The 21,476-nt window shown below is 35.9% G+C and overlaps 1 protein-coding gene across 11 annotated transcripts in view; it reads right to left on the bottom strand.

Moving 5' to 3' along the window:
* The window catches only part of SRFBP1 (serum response factor binding protein 1), a 97,526-nt gene that overhangs the window by 37,387 nt on the left and 38,663 nt on the right, over positions 1 to 21,476 (bottom strand). For 9 of the 11 annotated variants that reach the window (XR_004623984.1, XR_004623987.1, XR_004623990.1 and 6 more), the window contains exons 4-7: positions 19,180 to 19,251; positions 5,743 to 5,824; positions 4,257 to 4,965; positions 2,991 to 3,028 (exon numbers count right to left, since the gene is read on the bottom strand). Coding sequence is in view for 2 of the 11 variants with exons in the window: in XM_002918950.4 (XP_002918996.1) it covers positions 2,991 to 3,028; positions 4,257 to 4,965; positions 5,743 to 5,824; positions 19,180 to 19,251 (901 nt within the window). In the remaining 9 variants the exon portion in view is untranslated. The remainder of the gene's footprint in view (positions 1 to 2,990; positions 3,029 to 4,256; positions 4,966 to 5,742; positions 5,825 to 19,179; positions 19,252 to 21,476) is intronic. The other 2 variants (XR_004623991.1, XM_019799378.2) reach the window with 2 other exon arrangements.

Raw genomic sequence — 21,476 nt, 5'->3', positions numbered from 1 at the left:
TCTCCACTATGAGTTAGACATTATTCACTGTCAAAAGCCTTTTCAAGGGGCGCCTGGGTGGCACAGCGGTTAAGCATCTGCCGTCAGCTCAGGGCATGATCCCGGTGTTGTGGGATCGGGACCCACATCAGGCTCCTCTGCTATGAGCCTGCTTCTTCCTCTCCCACTCCCCCTGCTTGTGTTCCCTTTCTCGCTGGCTGTCTCTATCTCTGTCAAATAAATAAATAAAATCTTAAAAAAAAAAAAAAGCCTTTTCAAGATCTTAAAAACCCAATGTCATAATGTTACACAAACAAATGCACACAGTTTGGGATAACATTTCCAAAATATTATCGTACAAAGAATTCAAAATGTCCTGAATCTTATACAAATCACAGGTGGTCTAAAAACCCGATACAATACTCAGAATGGCTCTAGTAATGAAGAACCAAGAATTTAAATGTTAAATGAAACTGTTACACAAAAAATGAGATTTAAATAAGGCAGTATTCTAAACTAATATATATTTTATATAATTATGGAAAGTAAATTGATACGTGAAAACAAACTGATAAACTAAATACTATCAATATATAAGCTAAGCAAAAAACAAAAATTCTTTCACTTGGGTCTCCTCACAGGGAAAATGTGGGAGTGCCTGAAGTTTACAGTTCTCCTGCTTATGAATATAAGGTCAGTGAGGCAAATTGCCATGACCTAGTTTTCTTTTCCTACTAGGTGCACAAGCTGGATGCATTCCCCATCCTGACTACAGTTAGATGAGGCCATGTAACTGAGTTACAGCCAAAGGCATATGAACAAAAGGTCTGACCGTGAACACCTCTCATTTGATCCTTTAATTCTCTCTCTCTGCCTGCAGGGAGCACAGAGAATTCCTGGAGGCACAAGAAGGAAGAAGACTGCAAGCAGTGCAGTTGGTGATGAATGAGAAATAAATCACCATGATATGGTAGTTGTTACAGCAGGCAGTCTACTACTACAAAGAATACCAAAGCAGTGCTTGGAAGGACATTACAGCCATTAAAACGGCATACAAATTTCACAGTGGCTTTGCAGTTTAGTGGGAGGTGGTAAGGAAATGAACACCGGAGGTTGCAAACTGCCCATTCTTTCTATGCTAATGAAGTGGGTAAAATTGAGGCCAGTGAGAACTTGGGAAGCAGGCTATGAGCCTATGGAGTTTGCAGCACCAGGGTTTATGAGTGGAAAGAATAAAAAAATTAGTGTAGTGATGGCTCTTTGGCAATGGACTACACAAGAGGGAAAGAACTGGCCGGCTCACAGGCAGAAACAAAAGGGAACAGAATGTCCAGATATTTGGGAACTAAGGTTTAGAAAAGACTCGGAACTTCAAATGCTAAGATATAAGACTGAGAAAGATTTTAAGCAGGAAAGGTGTATGGAGATTCAGCCCTGGAGCAGAGGTAAGAGTCACGTATGGCCTTCTCAACCAAACCTGAGAATCTCAATACAGCAATTAATAATGGTGGGTGTGGGAAAAAATACCCCTAAACATAAATAAGGCAAGTTTGAGAACTAGAAAATTGTTGGTGTGGTGATTCGCTCATGGATGGACTAACTGGAAACCAGGAAGTCAGAAATCCACTGTGTTTCTGAGGGACATGTGTTGTGAAAAAAATCCTACATCTGGGCTGAAAAACTCTCTTTTGATTGTTAAAGACTCTGAACTGTCTTCAGGAGCAGGTATTTTTACCAGTTACTTGGGGCAACTCCCAAGGAAATTATACTAAATGTCCACTTGAGATGTGGGCATGGAACACAGACCTCTCCAGAACACAGTCAGAAACCACGAAGAACAATAGATAAGGAAGTTCCTCCAGATAATTCACAATTTTTGTTCAGGTAGTAGACGTGCTATGTGCCTCCCAGTTTTCCCTTAACTGACTGGGAGTTTGTATTGTGGTTACGCAGTCCCTGGTCTGCCACTAAATATTTGGTATGAGCTGCGGACAGGCAGTCTGTCTTTTAGTGACCAGGCCATCAAATTTTGATCAGTCAAATCCATGAGACCAGATGGAAAGAAAGTACTGCCTGACTGTTGGATGATGCTGGGCTTGGAGCTTGGATGCAGGGACTGGCTGGGACTCTGAGCTGGCTTCCTTGCGAAGGAGATAAAGTGTGCTATGGGTGGGGGAGGGACAGTGAAATGAGCACTTGGTGAGAGAAAGGATAGTCACTGGCAGACAGTTATGTGTTTAAGAAATTCTACTTCCTTTTTCCTCCTAACCACACAGTTAGATTGCATTTCTTAGCTCCCCTGTGGCTAGATGGTATCATATAACTGAATTCTGGCTAATGAAATGTGAGCAGAACTGATTCCTGCCACTTTCAGACCTGGCCCATGAAAACCTCCTGCAAAACTGTCCATGTACTCTTCCCTTCTGGAGGAGTATCTGGAAACTGCAGGAAGAAGGAGCTAAAAGAGGAAAGGAGCCTGATTCCCGAATTACTATATGAAACACAGCTCCTCTGCCAGTTCACAGTGGACTGTGATGTGCATGAAAAATATATTTTTATTATTTTAAGCCCGTGAGAGTTTGGAATTATGTACGGAAGTCAGCCTACCCAAATATATGTAACCTGATTTGTTATGAATTAATGTGAAAATATTTTGATTTTATCCTGAACCCAGAAAGTGACATCCTTGTTACTGAATGTTTAACGGCATGATGCCAAGATATAAAGTTATACTTAAAATTTAAATTATTTAGTTCAAGATAAATCAAATAGACCCAATACTTCCTGGTAAGTTTTGCTTCTATCTTTCATACTCGTAGCAGATAGGTAAAAACAAACCAAAAAACAATTAAAATTTAAAAATTATACTGATAATTGAAAGACCTTGTTGTCCTCCTTCCTGTGGGTAAATATGTCATTCAGGCTATTAAGCAACCAGAACTTTTCATCCTTCTACTCTGGCAAAGCATTAGTCAATTTCAGATCAAGGTCAGGGAGCCATTAATACATACCTGGGGTTTTGCTTTTTGGAGCCTGTTCTCTGTAATTTCTAAAAGAAGAAAAACACTATTAGGATTTAAAAAGTTAATTGACCTTAAGAAAATAATGTAAAAAAAAACTAGGGATAAAACTCACTCAAAGGACTATGGTACTCCTCATCCCATCAGCAATCAATAAAAAAATGATAAAACCCCATGTTTTAACTATATCAAAGTTTATGAGACCCCAATGATACTGCAGAAACATGGGAGTTTCCCTCTCACCCCTCTTACAGGGACTTCTGGTCATAAAATATCCGATCTTCGTTACCGGTGTCTCCTCCTCTTGAGGACTATCCAGATAAAGAATTTCTAAAGTCTTGTTAAAAGGGGAATGAGTCACATATTACAAAATTCATTTTGTGGGAGGTGGAAAGCATAATGGCGTGTTATTCTCAAGCAAGGAAAAAAAAATGGAGCCTTCTGAGGCAGGTTTGGGGGATATAAAAAATATTTTAATTAATTTCAAGGTTTCAAATATGGTGTCTTTTCCATACTCTTACTTCTTTAGAAAATGTTTACATCATGTGTTTCTAGTCTATTAAAAATTATCCCTGACTTATACATAAATAGAAAAACAGTTTTCTGAAGAAGGTAGCTATTACTGAAGAAATTAGCTAACCATGGTATTTATCCTAAAATGTGAAGATATTCCCTCCCAGATTAGAATTACAAATGAAATGAAACTGATTGATTTATAACAGAAGAGCTGTGAAAGGTGGTGGTTAACAGCAGGGACAGAGGCAGCAACATTACCAGATATAAAGCAGTCTGGAGAAACTCAGGGTTAGAGCAAACAGCTGTATATACTGAAATAGCGATGCACAAGAAAATGACTGATGTTTACAATAACGGCCCTGGGTTACCAAGAAAAGAAAAAAAACAACCACCATTCTTTTCAGAAAGTTCTGCTTAAAGAGTAAGATACGAGACATTTTCAAAAGGTTTTCACCAAAAGCTAACTCAAAGTGTGAAAATCTTGACAATCGAAGGATAAAATGAAATTAGCGAGACAAATTATTTGGCTACAGGATCGATGTGGCACTGCTGTATGTGTATTTGCATGTATTATCTGAGTATAGTTCGAAAAGGCCAAGTCTAAACACAGGATGTGCTGTATAAACTACATGTACGTATGGGAGAGATTCTCTTCTGTCATTGCTAGGATGTGCAGATATTTCATATCTTCAAAAACATTAAGAACTATTAATCATTTCAGGACAGAAAAAATACTCTTACCTTCTAGAGCTTTTAGATCCAGATAAAGAATGGAAAAACACTGACTCAAACTTCCTTGATTCTGTATTTGGCTTGTTTATGGCATTTCTTATACTCTGATGGGTTTCAAGCGTATCTTCCTCAAGTAACATTTTTTGGGGGGGCTTTTGTTCCTTAACTGAAGAATGGCAACTGCTTTCCTTCTTTCGTGTCCGTCTGACTTTCCCAATGAAGAAGTCATCACCACTGTCACTATCTTCAGACATGGAGGACTGTTTGTAAAACCTTTCTTCCGTGCTATCATCGAAATACTCCTTTTCTTCTTCTTGTAATTCTTCTCCATCACTGTTAGAATCAAGGGAGCTACTGGACTCTTTCCCTTTTTTAGTTTTACTTAAGGTTTTCATTTTTGGGTCAGCAGGTGTCTTCTGGGGCTCAGAAGAAACTACATCAGCCCTTTCAGAAGGCTTTGATGGAGAATTTGGAACATCTACAGCACTGGGTCCATGTTCCATCTTGGTTCTTTTTTCTTTTGAATTTATTGGTTTCTTTGCCAATATTTTGGCTTCTTTCTCTTTTTGTTCACTGATAATAGTTCCTTCATGCTGTAACTTACTGGCATCATCATTTGAACACAAAGTGTCCTTGGAATGATTTTCTTCTGAAGCATTCTCTGATGATTTAACTTCAACAACATTCTGTCTTGCATCTTTAAAGGCTTTGACAGCAGCTACAACAGAAATAGCACATGATTCGTTTCATCACTAAAACAAGTAATATAAAACATCACCACTTCAGTACAGTATTTCTTAAATAATTTGGAAACACTTAAGAGGACAAATGCAATTATTTTAACTATATATATCACCGGTCTGAACTCACAAAAGAATTTTACTGACTTTAAAAACCAAACTTGCAAGAAATGGTTAGAGGTATTCAATTTAAAACTCTTAAAATTAACCAGCCTTTCAGGCCTTGGAGCTATGAAAAATAGTAAAAACTTCACTAAATACCAATAAATAAAATAAAATAGCAACTTTACTTTCTTTCGCAATAATGTATTGATACGATTGTGGTACTATTATAAACTGTGTTTTCAGACATAAAAATAAATATATTCTATCTGTGACAGTAACATTTCTTTCAACACAGTTTATAATACACACATAAACGAAAATTATGTGACTAACCGGCAATATCAAAAGCAATACCATGAATTACATCAAAATTTAGCAAATCAATTGTATTCAATATTATCATGAATGCTACATATAAACAAATGTATTCATATATTAGAACTTAGGAAAAAATACAGATTTAATTAGACATCAGATAACTTCCATACTTTCAGGCATCCTTCCACGTTTAAAAATATTTGAAGGAGATATTTGTAAAAGGTCCTCAAAACAAACAAAAAAAACCCCAAAGAAATAAATGAATAGCCATTTATTCAAAATCATACACATAAATTCATTTAAGTACATATTAACAGTCACGTAATACATACCTTTTAGCACATCTATTTTTTTCTTCAGAAGAGGATGCATCGCTAGTCTGGCAACCGCTCTTTCGGTTGCAGTAGAATCAGGCTGCAAATGGAAACAACAAACATGGGAATAAAAACAATACAGTACTATTAAGTGAATAAAAGAAAATGTATCCCATATTTTTAAAAATGAGAGGAAACAGGAATTTGTTAGTAAATTCATTAGATAGGTAACTTGTATAATCTATGATAAAGAAAAATAAAACTCAGGATGACAAAATACAACCACCCCCAAAACAAAATTATCATGTCATCAACTAACAAATATTCTTTGGGGACTTAGTATCTTTTCAGAACTCTGGTACACATCCTGTGTGATATTAAAAAAATGCAATATAGCTCCCGCTTTCAAAAAGGTTAAAAGATCTAGTTAAAAAGGCTAAACTAGTATGAATCAAATAACATTAGTGCTAAGCTGGGTGATACAATTTATAACTATTGTAATGTTTGAAATTCCAGTTAATAGAGATATAAAAATTATCTGATGCCAAATATTCCTATTTTGAAAGTGTAGTATCTCTACTGTGTTTTCAGAACCTTCTACCACTGCTTGGCTAAGAGCCAACACTTCATAAATATTTGATGATGACTGAATTGGAACTGATTATATATTTAATATATTTATGAATTTAGAAAATTCATGATTTGGGATAATTTCCTTAATTATCTTCTATGGGCTGACAACTTCCAAATTTCTAACTGCTACTCTAACTTGAGCTCAAGACTCATATATGAACCTCCTACTTGACGTATTAAAGGAGAATTCTTTTTTTCTTTTTCTTTAAGTAGGCTCCAAGCCCAGTGTGGAACCCAACACAGGGCTTGAACTCATGACCCACATGAGACCTGAGCTGAGATCAAGAGTTGGATGCTTAACCTACTAAGCCACCCATCAGGCGCCCTGAGAATTCTTGATGTCCTTCGCAAACTTACTTCTTCAGTCTTTCTTATCTTATTATATGTAATTTCACTTTTGTTGGTTGCTCAGGACTAAAACTTTCAGAATTCTTCTATCACATTTCTCCTTCCTTCACAGCTTACAGTTAGTCCTTTAGCAAATCTTGGGGCTCTAAATGCAAAATATATTCAGGACCAATCGCTGCTCACCATTTCTACTCTTAGTACTTTTGACCATTTCACCAACACCTCTCACCTGCAGCACCAACGTAATATGCTCAAACCTGGTCACTTGCTCCCCTACCCCTGATTTTTCACAGAACACCAAAGTGAGTTTTTATAATGGTAGCCAAATCACGATATGACCCTATCTGTTCTTCTTGAGGCTTTACTGTCTTCTGATGCTTAGGCTATTCCACTGCACGTTCTTCTTTTCCTGGAATACTGTATTCCCAAATATACACATGACTGATCATCTCTTACTATTCACATATCTGCTCAAACGTTATCTGAACAACACTTCCCAGAACTCTTTATTTACTTTGCATCACTTAATACTGCATGCCAGCATAGATATTTTCCCATCTGTGAGGCAGGGGCTCTGTTTTCCTCATTGCTGTAGACCTAGTGCTTGCATTCAATAAATAACCCATAAGGCAAATGAATACATTTCATTGTGTGTCAAAGTGGAGCTGTCAGTGTATTGCTCCTCCCTCCACTCATGCACGCATGCCCTCTCGCTTGCTCTCTCTCTCTCAAATAAATAAAATCTAAAAAAAAAAAAAAAAAAGATATTTAGTACATCAGGTATTCTAAATTTCACGATCCTGATAATCACCTTATCACCATCCTGAGAATACCTTCTGCCTGCATCTTCCGTTTCTTATATCCCATACATTCCTCATTCTTTGTATCCTTCTTCATTTTAGTGGAGCTAGTACCTTCTAAGGAGAAAGGTTTAAGAGATGTAAGCTTTTAAACCTTGCATGTTGGGGAGTGTTTTTATTCTTACCTAATTTAGAAATCATTTTCCTATAAAATTTTTATTCAATTGTCTTTGACCTCCAATTTTGATTCCTGATTTTTTTTTTTCTTTTTCTTTTTTTTTGGTAAATGTTTTTTCTCTCTCTGGAAGCTTGTAAACTCTAGTATTCTGGTGTGACTCTCAATTTTCATATATCGTGTTGGCCTTTTCAGTATGAAAAATGCCCCTCATCAGCGGGTTCTGTTACAGCTTTTAATATACACCCTATAAGAGTAAATCAGACATATTTGACCTATACGTTCAGCAGCACATCTTGTCGCCGAGTGACTCAGGATACCAGCAATAGGTTTTCTTTCCAGATTCTCTCATATATATCAAAGGCAGATAAAATGAGTATGAAGTCCTATATTGGACTTCAGGAAACACAGCAAGGTGTTGAGAAGAAAGGATTATCTTAACACTGTACTTTAATGAATAGTGTCCAAATGTACTAGGCTTCTTGGACAAGGTTGAACAGAGGCGGGGCGCCTGGGTGGCTCAGTCGTTAAGCGTTTACCTTCGGCTCAGGGCGTGATCCCGGAGTCCTGGGATCAAGCCCCACATCAGGCTCCTCACTGGATGGTGATAAGGTGATTATCAGGATCGTGAAATTTAGAATACCTGATGTACTAAATATCTTTTTTTTTTTAGATTTTATTTATTTGAGAGAGAGAGAGCGAGAGCAAGCGAGAGCACATGTGTGCATGAGTGGAGGGAGGAGCAAAGGGAGAGGGAGAAGCATGCTCCTCTGTGAGCATGGAGCCCGATATGGGGCATGATTCCAGGACCCGGAGAGCATGACCTGAGCTGAAGTCAAACACTCAACCAACTGAGCCACCTATGCATCCCTGGTGTATTAATCTTCTTGAGAGGAGATTTCAGTAACTGAGGAACAGTTTGGTATTACACTAGAGAGAAGAAAGGAAACTAACAAGGAAAAATAAACTACAGGAAATAGAAATATTGTGCAGAAAAGGAAAAATAAAACACTCACTGCATGACGCATAGTCAAAATAACAATCACTAAATGTTCATCTAATCTAAATCCGGCCCAAGTGCTTTAGAAGGATGGAAGGGATAAGGAAGATACACATATGACAGGCTGGAAGAGGAAAGAGATCTAAATTCTTATAAACCACCGTAGGAAGTCAATAGCTAATACTTAAAATATACTAATACTGACATACTGATATGTGGGGTAAATTCCCTGAAAACTAGCTTAAGTTGAAAGTCGGGAAGGACTAACGGAGAACTGTCATTTTCACAAACAAGTCTTGCAGAAGTACTTGATTCTCAAAACTGGTGGTTGGCAAACTGGCTCATGAGCCAATTCTCACCTGCTGGAAACAAAGAAACACAGAGAAATTCATTCATTTACATACTATCTATAGCTCTCCTATATTACACGGCAGAGTTGAATAGTTGTGACAGAGAATGTATGCCCTGCAAAGCCTAAAATATTTATTATATTCAGAATTACTTTACAGAAAAAGTGTGACACCTGCTCTAATAATAAGCAAGTAGAATCCTTGGTGGCGGTAAATGAAAAAATTAGGAAGAAATAAAAATAAATTTTTAGCAGGTTCATGATGTTCTAAAGTTCAATTTAAAACAAAAACAGAGGCACCTGGGAGGCTCAGTCGGTTGAGCGTCTGACTCTTGTTTTTGGCTAACGTCATGATCTTGGGGTCCTGAGATCGAGCCCTGTGTCAGGCTCTGTGCTTCATATGGGGTCTGCTTGAGAGTCTCTCTCCATCTCCCTCTGCCCCTACTACTCCTTCCTCACACGCTCTCTCTCTAAAAAAAATCTTTAAAAAAATAAAAATAAAAAAACACGACAGACTTGTGTTGCCAAACCAAAGCAACAAGTTATAGCCTTAAATGCAGTAACTGTTTTTCCTGGATGGTGACATAATTTGAGATTCTGGCTTAGTACAGAAAATTTGCTATTCAGTGAAAAAGCAGTACATTTTAATTGCCAGGACTTACTTATCTCAGTACATTTATATGTAAAAACAATAAAAACAAAACCAATTAGTTCTGAGAAACACCCCAAGAGCCTTCCTTCCCTCTACTTTACAAGGGAAAAGAAGACCCTCCAGCAGCAGCTGTTACTCTGTGACTGTTTCTTTAAGCACTGTATTTCCATTTTGTAGCTACTAATAATTCACTTCAGAGATAATCCCCAATATATGAACATCTGTATTTGTAAGACAGATAAATTAAAAATAACTGTCTAATCACATGAGTTAATTTCACATGTTTTAGGTAAGAAGTTATGGAGATCCTAAATAAATTTTGACTAAATGTGTTCCTATAAAATTGTTCAAAAACATACCCACTATTGTTCCAAACCCCTGCTTTGACAACTTGCTAAAAGCTCTGATGAACTGCGTATTCTTTTTTTCCAGAGCTAATTACATACCCCCATCTTAGTTATAACAAGGTTTAGAAGACCACTTATAATACTTGCATGTTTAGTGCTAACTAAAAACTATTTTGTTAACACTCCTTTTATCATCGAGTTTATTCAGCAATGCCCTGGAAGGTATCCCAGAGTAACTGACTCAGTGATCTGACTTTAGTAAATTCTATTTTTCACAAAAAGGCCCTAGAACAGGATTTATAATTCTTTTTTTTTTTTTAAAGATTTTATTTATTTATTCGACAGAAATAGAGACAGCCAGTGAAAGAGGGAACACAAGCAGGGGGAGTGGGAGAGGAAGAAGCAGGCCCAAAGCGGAGGAGCCTGACGTGGGGCTTGATCCCATAACACCGGGATCATGCCCTGAACTGAAGGCAGATGCTCAACCGCTGTGCCACCCAGGCGCCCCAGGATTTATAATTCTAAAATTATGTATTACTCTAATAAATGAAGACGTTATTATTCTTATATATGTCTTCCCTTATAACTGTGCTTTGTATCACAACCTTTGTGGAGGACTTACTTAAGGTTGATTTTTTAAAAGGTCATTGCATTGCATAATACCAGGGGGGCCATTACAATGGGAGTGTGCAGTATAGAGCTTATGCATCCATACATAAAGCATTGAGTTCAATAAACATGGAAGACTTGAGTCTACAAGGTATACAAATATACATAATTAAGTAGTTACCAATCAGGTATGATTACTAAATAATTTACTAGGAAGAATTACATATACCACAGCTTTACTTCTGTAATTACATGCAATTTGTGTTTAAAAAAACAACAGTAAATGTCATCAGTAAATAAAAATTATATTATTCTGTTCGAAGTATTTTGTTGATAAAAGTAATTACTTTTTTCCCCAAAGGTTCTTTAATATATTTTTAAGATTATTTATTTATTTATTTGAGAGAGAGACAGCAGAGTGAGCAAGAACATGAGTGGGGGGGAGAGGCAGAGAGAGAGGAAGAAGCACTACCATCAAAAATGATAAAATACTTAGGAATAAATACAACAAAGGAAGTGAGAGATCTGTGCACTGAAAACTGTAAGACTTTAATGACAGAAATTGAAGAGGAAAGAAAAATTGGAAAGCTACCTCATGATTAAGGATTGGAAAAAAGTGATATTGTTAAAATATCCATAGTACCCAAAATTATCTATAAATTCACTATAATCCCCATCAAAATTCCAATGGCATTTTTCACAGAAAAAAAAATTTCCTAAAATTTGTAGGGAACCACAAGAGACCCCGAATAACCACAGCAATCTTGAGAAAAAACAAAGCTGGAAACATTACACTTCCTAATTTCAAACTACAGTACAAAGCTATAGTAATAAAAACAGTACGGTACTGACATTAAAACAGACAGCAATGGAATAGGACTGAGAGCTAGAAATAAACAAATGCATATACACTAAACTGCTATTTGACAAGAGAGCCAAGAATACTTGACAGGAGAAAAGACAGCCTTTTCAATAAATGGTATTGGAAAAACTGGATATTCCTATGCCAAAGAATGAAACTAGACCCATATCTTACACGACTCATAAAAATAAAATTAATTGGACTAAAAAGACTTAAATGTGAGACCTGAAGCCATAAAACTCCTAGAGGAACATGTAGGGTAAAAATTCCTTGACACTGGTCTTGGCAATGTTTTTTTGGATGTGACACCAACAGCACAAGCAACAAAAGCAAATGTAAAGAAGTGGGGCTACATCAAACTACACACTTACTGCAAAACGAAAGAAACAATCAACAAAGTGAAAAGACAATCTACAGAATCAGAGAAAGTATTTGCAAACCGCATCTCAGATAAGGGGCTAACATCCACAATATGGAAGGAGCTCATACAACTCAAGAGCAAATAAATAAAACAAAATAAATATAAAATCTGACCAAAAAATGGATGGAGGACTTGAACAGATATTTTTCAAAAGAAGAAATGGCCAACAGGTACATGAATACATGAAAAGAAGCTCAACATTACTAATCACTGGGGAAATGTAAATCAAAACTGCAATGAGATACCACCGCACACTTGTTAGAATGGCAAGTCTCAAAAAAAGAAGAGCTAACAAGTATGTGGAGAAAAGGGAGCCCTGGAGCACTGCTGGTGAGAATGCAAACTACTAGAGACACAAGGGAAAAAAGATAAGGTTCCTCAACAAATTAAAACTAGAGCTACCATATGATTCAGCAATCCCACTTCCAGGTATACACCCGAAGCAAACGAAATCACGATCTCAAGGAGATACTGTGTTCACTGCATTATTATTCATGATATCCAAGACATGGAAACAACAAGAGTCCAATGACAAATGAAATGAATAAAGAAAACAAGGTATACACATACACACACACACACACAGACACACCATGGAATATTATTTAACCATGAGAAAGAAGAAATCCTTCCATCTGCAACAACATGGATGAACCTGGTAGGCATTACAATGAGTGATAGCCAGAGAAAGACAAATACTGAAGAGTATGACTTATATGTGAAATCTAAAAACCAAGCTCACAGAGGCAAGAACAGAATGGTAGTTGCCAGAGACTGGGGGTGATAGCGGAGGAAATGGGGAGATTTTGGTCAAAGACTACAAACGTCCAGTTAAAAAGATGAGTAAGCTCTAGAGATCTAATATTCAGTATGATTATAGACAGCAATACTTTATTATATACTTGAAAGTATCTAAGAGAGTACATCTTAAATGCACTCACCACAAAAAAAAAAAAACACTGTAATTATATAAGGTGATGGATGTGACAGTTAACATTATGGTAATTTTTCATAATATATATGTGTATCAAATCATCAAACTTCTACAATGTTTGTTATATGTCAATTATATCTCAATAAAGTTAGAAACAAAAAAATATAAAAATTTTTACCAAAATATTTAAAGTTAATGTATCAGCATCTTTAGGCAAAAAGAAAAGAAACAGCTTCTCAAATTCTCATTCATTTAGCTGGCAATCTATTTAACAATAATGTGGTCTTACAGATATGTGACAAACCTACTTTGTAGCATAATGATATTTGCGAATACACACTTCAGCATGTCCTTATTGCTTCTAATTTTTATAAACTGGAAATTTTGTTAAAGTTGCCTACCCAACACCATCACCAAATATCTCAGAGAACAACTATTCTTGTTATACTGAAATATGAAAAATGTCAGAGTTATTTAAGAATACTTAAACATCAACAGATAACACAGCGTAAAAATGCCATAAAACTCTTGCTTGAGTATGTGAGGGTGCACAAAACACTTAATTTTTTTGGCAAAATGAAACTGAACACTGAACTGACCCTGTTATTTTTACATCTGCTGCAATAAGGCCTTTGAAGGGGGTCAAAAATGCATTACCAGAATGTTCGATCTGCAAGAGTTTATTAGAGAAATGAAAAACAAACAAACAAAAAACTAGAGCCAGAGATAGTAAGTGAACTGCCTGAAGTCAGGCAGCTAACAGCAACCCAACACTAGTTAGAATGCAGAAACTCCTAGAAATGTAAGCCTCTTCCCTTTGCTAACCAGCAATTTTTGCAAATAGAATGCATTGTACAGATCTTAAGATACATCTAGTCCTTCAAACTTATGTTTGACTGCTCGTTGTTTTCAGTTAATTTATATCTGTTCTTGATGATCAGTTACTAATTTGCAAATCAGCTTATGATTTGGGGAGTAGAAAAAATATTCTAATGGGGAAAAATGGCAAATGGAAAAACTATTAATGGCATTTACGCAGTTGCATGCTTTACAAATACCAAGGATTTCAGTTTTTTCTTTGAAGACCAAAAAAAAAAAAAAGTACATGTATTTCCCAGAATGTTTGATTTAAAGAAAGTCTTTATTAAAAGTATCATGTTTTATAAATGACAGCAATCATTTAAATAAACTTTATATCTCCTAAGTAAACAATGTCAAATTTAGCATTTTCAACTTCTGTTTGATTTTATTCTTAATAAAGCAATTTGAAATCATTCAATGCATTTTTTGACTTCAAATCTTAACAAAAGGTAAAGGGAATACAGACCAATGATTTTATCCAATAATCAGACTAACAGTCTTGACTTGATCTCCAGATTACCTAGCCAGCTGGGAACCAAAGCTACAAGTGAGAGCCAGGTTTCTGAATTCAGTCTAGTATTCTCAAGCGGTTTTCTTCTAATTATCTGAGATAACTTTCTCTCATTTTGTGACTCATCTCCAACCCCCTCTCTCAAATCTTTTTGGCGGGAAATTAAATATAAGCATAAAAAAGAGGCTTGTAAAGTAAATGGGCAGAAGTCTGAAGCTTTGGCTGTGCTTTGGATTTCGGCAGCCGTTTGCTGTGTCTACGGTTTGCTTAAGTCCCTGGGCAGAGGGTAAGAACTCACAAGAAGCAGCAGCACAGAACCTGTCATGATATCTTTCAAATTCTTTATTCCTCCATCTTCCTTCCTCACCTACTTTATCCCTCTTAATATTTACTGATATTTATATTTACATAAAGAAGCCTAAATATGGGAGGACATGGTCTTACACATATGGGCACAAACACTATCTTCTGAGGCTCACAATTTTGCTCTAATTTTAAAGGTTAAGACACATAAACAACTAATTCATCCAAGATAGAATGTGGCAAACTTCACTGGAAAGAGCAAAATGTTACAGAGGTTTATAGAAAAAATTCGAATACAGTCCTATAACCTCAAATTTACATAAACTGATTTCGAAGCTTAAAAGGCTAAGATTTGTCTATGAACAGTTTTTACACCTGCATTGGAGGGTATGAAGGAACCACAGCTTTCCTTATCTAACGTTGACACAACATTTGCCATGGAAAATTCTCAGGAAACTGTGGTTTTCACACACCTCCAGTTTCTTCCATTTCAAATAAATTAAGTAAAAAAGGGGAAAACACCTCATCTTTTTATGGAGAAATTTTATTTTGGTGTATGGGTATTTCTTATAAACACAAGTATTTGGTGTTCAATTCTGAAAAGAATTTTGAGAATGTACATGTGAATACAAACAACAGTCTAAAAATGAAAAAGCTCTCTTACATGCAATGTTCTTCCTGTGAAAAGCTGCCTACAACAAACTGACTCTGAGTGAACTAATAGAGGCAGAATGCTGGTAGCAGTATTCTTAATATTTAGACTTAATTTTAATTCCAGGTTTCACCTAAAGATGTACTAATGTGTGCATTTATTAAAAACATGTAGGGAGGTAATAAGAAACAGCCCATTCAGCTGTATGAGAAGAATTAGGACAACCGAAGGCTTAGAGTCCACAACGAAGGCAATGGGAGACCTTCCTGTATTTCTTGAGCTCTTATGATCCCCGGGACACCATGATTCTAAAATGTAGTCTTACAAAAATAGGGGACCCATTCCAGCCTTTTCTCCTGAACTTTTGTTTTGTATGCAGAGACCAGGGTTGAGACCTTGGTCCTGCTATCTGCTAATGACTATCGGTGTATTTTTTACCTTTCTGGGCCATTTGTCCCTTTGTTAAATGGAGTTATCATCTTCCCTGAGAAAGCTAANCGGTCCTGCTATCTGCTAATGACTGACTATCTGTGTATTTTTTACCTTTCTGGGCCATTTGTCCCTTTGTTAAATGGAGTTATCATCTTCCCTGAGAAAGCTAACCTATATAAAGCACCTAATGAGTCAGCAACTGTTAAGAGATGTTAACAAATATTAATTTGCTTCCCCTTATATGGTAGTTGTTCAATAAACCTGTCTTTTACTCCCTACTAGATTTATATATTCCTTTAGAAAATACTGAGTCTCCTATTCCCTTCGTATCTTCCACACTGCCTAGCTGATTGCTTTGCACACAACACATGTTTTGAATTGAGAAGTTCCTGAAATCCTGGCACCAGCTGCCTGGGAATGTCAAAATTCTCATCCTTTAACTCTCTAGCTTTAAACTTTCATCATATACATATTAACTGCCTACTTAACCTTTCTACCCCTTTTCTGCATTTGAAAAGTGAAGACACTACTATTATTACAAGGTGTGTGCACATATGTGCAAATGAATGCTTTCTACATGAGATCACTGTTGTGAAAATCAACTGAGATAAGAATGTATATGGAAGAACTGTGCAAGCTGTGCAAGCTGTAAGATATTACATAAATTAGTTTGCTCTGCTCTGATCTGATGTCAGATAGCCTCAAATGTACAGAACTATGTAAAAGACTTCGTTCCTGTGAGGTTATCTTCCACTGAGCTCACTTCCTTTGACACACTGAAGAACAATCAATCCTTTCTCCTCAAACAACACTGCTGCCTGCCTCATTTTTTAGAGGTTTAATTTATTAACAGGTTTTCAAACAGAAACACCTGAATCCAATAGAAGACTATCACAAATGAAATAAAACACTAACAAAATAGGTGAAATCAAATAGCTTGGGAGGAATATGAAATGATTTCTTAAGCAGGGCAGTTTCCCTTAGCTTTAAATTCCTCCAGGGTTCCATCAAAAACTTGGATGAAACAGAACTGTTTCTCCTTCCTCTCTCTCCCTTCCTTACTTGCTTTTGTTTAGAGGAAGATATAAACGGGGTAGAAATGTAATCAGGTTTCACTTGACCCTTGACAGTGAGATCCTAAACTTTTTTTTTTTTAAAGACTTTTATTTACTTGAGAGCAAGAAAGAGAGAGAGAGAGAGAGGGAGCGCAAGTGCCAGAAAGAGAGAGCAGGAGCAGGGGAAGAGGCAGAGGGAGAAGCAGGCTCCCTGCTCAGCAGGGATTCCGGACATGGGGTTGGATCCCAGAACCTGACCTGAGGCAAAGGTAGCTGCTTAACCGGATGAGCTACCCAAGCGCTCCAAGATCCCAAACTTTCCAGCTGAATTAGTATTAAAAATCTCATGACTATGGGGGCGCCTGGATGGCTCTGTTAGTTAAGCGACCAACTCAATTTCAGCTCAGATCGTGATCGCAGGGTTGTGAGATCCAGCCCTTCGGCCTCTGTGCTTAGCAGGGAGCCTGCTTGTCCCTCTTCTCCCCCCACCCCCCCACCGCCTCTCTGGGCCCCCCTGTTCATGCGTGCAAGTGCTCTTTCTCTAAAATAAATAAATAAATTTAAAAAATTCAAGCCTACAAATCTTGTCATATGTAAATGAATTTACTAATACAAAATAACAATGATAAGCTAATATAGATGTTTGTTGCCCCATTTTTTGGATAAATGACACTTCACACACTAGAAAGTTGAAGGAAGGGTTGGAAATAGAAGAAGATACCCTAAAAAACTATTTTATAAATAGTTATAAATTACACATAAACTAATATTAATCTTCCAAAGTGAAAACAATCTAGCAGAGAAGACGCTTTTTACTCTCACCATAAACATTAATTAATACTTTTAGAATTTAGCAACCAAAAATCTCAAAAAACTTATTCTGGAAAAGTTATTTTTTTTAAACTTTCAAGAGAAAACAAAAAAAAATTCTATAACATTTTTATTCAGTTACCACTATTCTATTTAACATGTCATTATTTTGTCTGAGATATAGTCCAAACCACACTTCAGAACTATACTTTTTCCTCTCTTTATGAAAAACTCCTATGAAATAAGAATATTTACTGTAAAATTATGCCAGTACAAAATAAAGAGACTGTTGTAAAATCATATTCATGGATTTAGTGTTGCTTTTCTCATTGGGACAATGGCACCAACAAGTCCTCCCTCCCTTCAAATAAAAACCTTGCATGTTCTGGCTTTCTTAAAATGCTTTAAAAGCTAACATGCCTCATATCATTTGTAGAAAAGTCAGTACTAGTCTATAAAAACACAGAATCAGAGCATTCTTTCCTGAGGGCTGGAAGAGCCAAACTGACATCTATAGTTGGAGATTGTAACATAACGCTCTGGGTAATCAATAAAACAAGTAGGCAGAAAACCAGTAAAGATACAAATCACCTGAACGACACCAACAACTAATGTGACCTATGAGACATTTCTGGACATTGATCCCAAGAGAAAACACTCTTTTCAAGTGCATATGAAATATTCACCAAGATAAGCTATAGTCTTCTCGACCTTAACACAAATAAAAATCATAACAAGTCTGCTCATGGATCATAAAGGAAACAGGAATGAAAACATACCTAGAAGACTCCTTAACTGTTCAGAAATTAAACAATGTACTTCTAACTAAACCATAGGTCAAAGATGAAGTTTCAAGGGAAATTTAAAACACTGTGAACGCACAGAAAATTAGAATACAACCCATCAAGTTTAGGGGTGCAGCTAAAGGAGTGCTTACGTAAGGCAACTCTGTAACACTACATGCTTGTTAGGAAAAAAAACTCTAAAATCAGTAAACTGAAGCTTCCACATTGAGAAACTAGAAAAAGAGCAAAGTGGACATAAATGCAAGAAACAAAAAATAATATACATCAGAGCAAATGCCAATGAAAGTGAAAACAGAAAAGCAACACAGAAACATCCTTTAATCCAAAATCTGCTCTCAGGTTGGAACTGTCTTATGTAGACATTAGCAAAGTGGGCGGAAATGATAAAGGGAAAATGGCAGGAGCAGGAGAACTGGGTAGAAGTCCCAATGTGCCATATAACAGTGGTATAGCTTAACTCAGCTCATGTCATTATTTCTGACTTACAAGTTTCCTCATTTGTAAAAAGGGGGTAAAAATAATCTTTCACGAGTACTAAATATAGAGATTAAATGAAATAGTCATAAAAATTACTTGGAAAAAATAAAAATATTCTTTGTCCTGATTAGTAAGATTAACAAATTGTTACTAACACATAAATGCCACATTGAGTTCAACGTAACTTTAAGGACCTTGAAGGCGTGATATTACAAGCAAAACAAAATTCATAAATTACCATAAAAACATATTTTTGGTGGCAATAATGGAGCTCAAGTAGGGAAAAATCATCATATACTAATAGTAACTGGCTTGTTGTTTAGTTTTTTCTTCAAGGAAAAAGGTGACAAGAAAAAGTAAGCCAACCATATAAATAAAGAACTTTTCTTAAAAGAAAGACAATCCATTGGAGAGATACCTTTTTGCAGATTTTTTCAAAGTTGATATCATCACCAAGAGCAGATTTAGTTACTATATCAGGTTTTAATTCCTGTTAAAAAAAAAAAAAGGAATTTTAGTTATGAGTCTAATTTTATTTACTTATTTTATTCTTGTGGGGGAGGAGCAGAGGGAGAGGTAGGAGAGACTCTTAAGCAGGTTTCATGCCCAGCGTGGAGCCCTAAGTGGTGCTCTATCTTACGACCCTGAGGATCATGACCTCAGCCGAAATCAAGAACAGGATGCTTAATCGACTGAGCTATCTGCTATCCAAGTGCCCAGTTATGACTCTAATTTTAATGCACCATTCATTTTTATGAGGCACATTCCTTCCCATGTTTTGCTTTTAAGAAATCTGATATTAAGTAAGTTTTTAATTTTAGATAAGAATAACTTTCATCACAGTATGAAATTATCATACTATGAAAAACCACAGCAAAACGAATTTAAAAGCTAATCCCCTAAGACAATTACACTCAGATTCTAGGGAAGCCATAAAATTTCCAGCTTAATAACAGTTCTTTAATTGAAATAAGATTAATATAGCTCAAAATATTAATTTAGGACTTCTAAATTTCAAAGAAATCATTACTTATTTTAATGACACGTCAGGACATTAGCAATTACATCTTTTTATAGAGAAATGTAAAGATTTATAGAGAAATGCTTAATTTTAATTAACGATTAAAAAATCTGAGCTACGAAATACTTTCATATTATGCAAGGAATTAATCCAAATTTATTGTAGAAAATTAAAAACCAGAAAAGCAGAGAAAAATTGAGTAAAATTACTAACAAGGTTTACATGGTTATAATTTCATTACACACCCCTCTATATGTTTAAGAGAACTAAGTTTGATACATTTCACTAAAGAATGAGGACTTTAAATCACATAAAAATGAAATTTCTCTCAACAGTTGTGAAGTGATTCTACTATGCATGAAGAAAATACAGTGAACTTTTGTGTATTTTTTTCATACTACTATTTGGAAGAAAGCTTTTAAATAAAATGACATAGTTGATTTTAAAACAACACTGAGTGATAGTAAGTTAGATAAATGTGTGATATGGTAACAATTGTACAGGAATTATTCTGTGAAAATTATTTAAATTTTATATATATATTTAAGATTTACTTATTTTAGAAAGATAGAGAGAAAGGAAGAGAGACAAAGAGTCTGAAGCAGACTCCACACTGAGCATGGAGCCCACCGTGGGGCTTGATCTCACAACACTTGATATCACAACCTGAGCCAAAACCAAGGGTTGGGAGGTTTAACTGACTGCATCACCAAGGTGCCCCTAAATTATATTTTAAACAAAAATAGGACCAGGGCACCTGGGTGGCTCAGTTGGTTGAGCCTCCAACTCTTGGTTTTGGCTCAGTCCATGATCTGGGGTCATGAGATCAAGCCCTGCAGGGAGCTTCCCTGCTCAGTGGGGAGTCTGCTCTTTCTCTCTTCCTCTGTCCCCCCAGCCACATGCACACAGGCACGTGAGCTCTGTCTCTCCCTCTCAAATAAATAAATAAAACTTAAAAAAAAAAAAAAGGACCATAGCATTTTGTAAACTAGCTTTATCATTTAATGACAGAGCAAATATCTATCCATTTTCTTTTCATTCTCTTACATCGCTGTCCTTTTTATTTATCCAACCTTTTATTATTGGACATTAGTATGTTTTCTGATTTTTTTTAATCTTTTATAAATAAGAAGGGAGTAACTATCCTTGTACATACTGATTTGTGTAACTCCTGAAAAATTACCATATTCTTCATTAAAGAGCTGTACTATGCTTTTGGAAAATGAACAGAATGGAAAAAAAATACTGATAATAATGGTCCAATGTCAGAAAGATCAGAAAGCACAGTTTCTGAGAATAAAGACTCAATTTTATTTTGTATACACTAATACAACTGGGAAAAAATGTGTATGTAAAACAAATCTATATAAAGAGCATAAAAATAACAGATTCTTTTAAGTGTGTGTGTGTGTGTATATAATATGTCTTTAGGAACTGATGAGCTAATTTGAAAGATGGCCTCCCTATCAGTTTAAAGTCAGTAAAATTATTTAAATTATAGTTAAAAATATCCAAATTTTTTTGTCGGCTATCTTTAAGTATCATTTTCTACTCTGTAAACAAAAGCAAACCTTCTAAAGAGTAAATCAGTTAAATGTTATTGCAAATATGAACAAAATACATGCAGAAGACAATGTTGCTTAAATTTCAACCAATCCACATACTCCCTCCAAAAGAATAATTTCAACAAGGAC

This window comes from Ailuropoda melanoleuca, chromosome 3, assembly GCF_002007445.2.
Source record: "Ailuropoda melanoleuca isolate Jingjing chromosome 3, ASM200744v2, whole genome shotgun sequence".
In the NCBI taxonomy this organism is placed as follows: domain Eukaryota; kingdom Metazoa; phylum Chordata; class Mammalia; order Carnivora; family Ursidae; genus Ailuropoda; species Ailuropoda melanoleuca.
The sequence above is the reverse complement of the archived record's forward strand: the minus strand, read 5'-3'. Positions and strand labels throughout refer to the sequence as shown.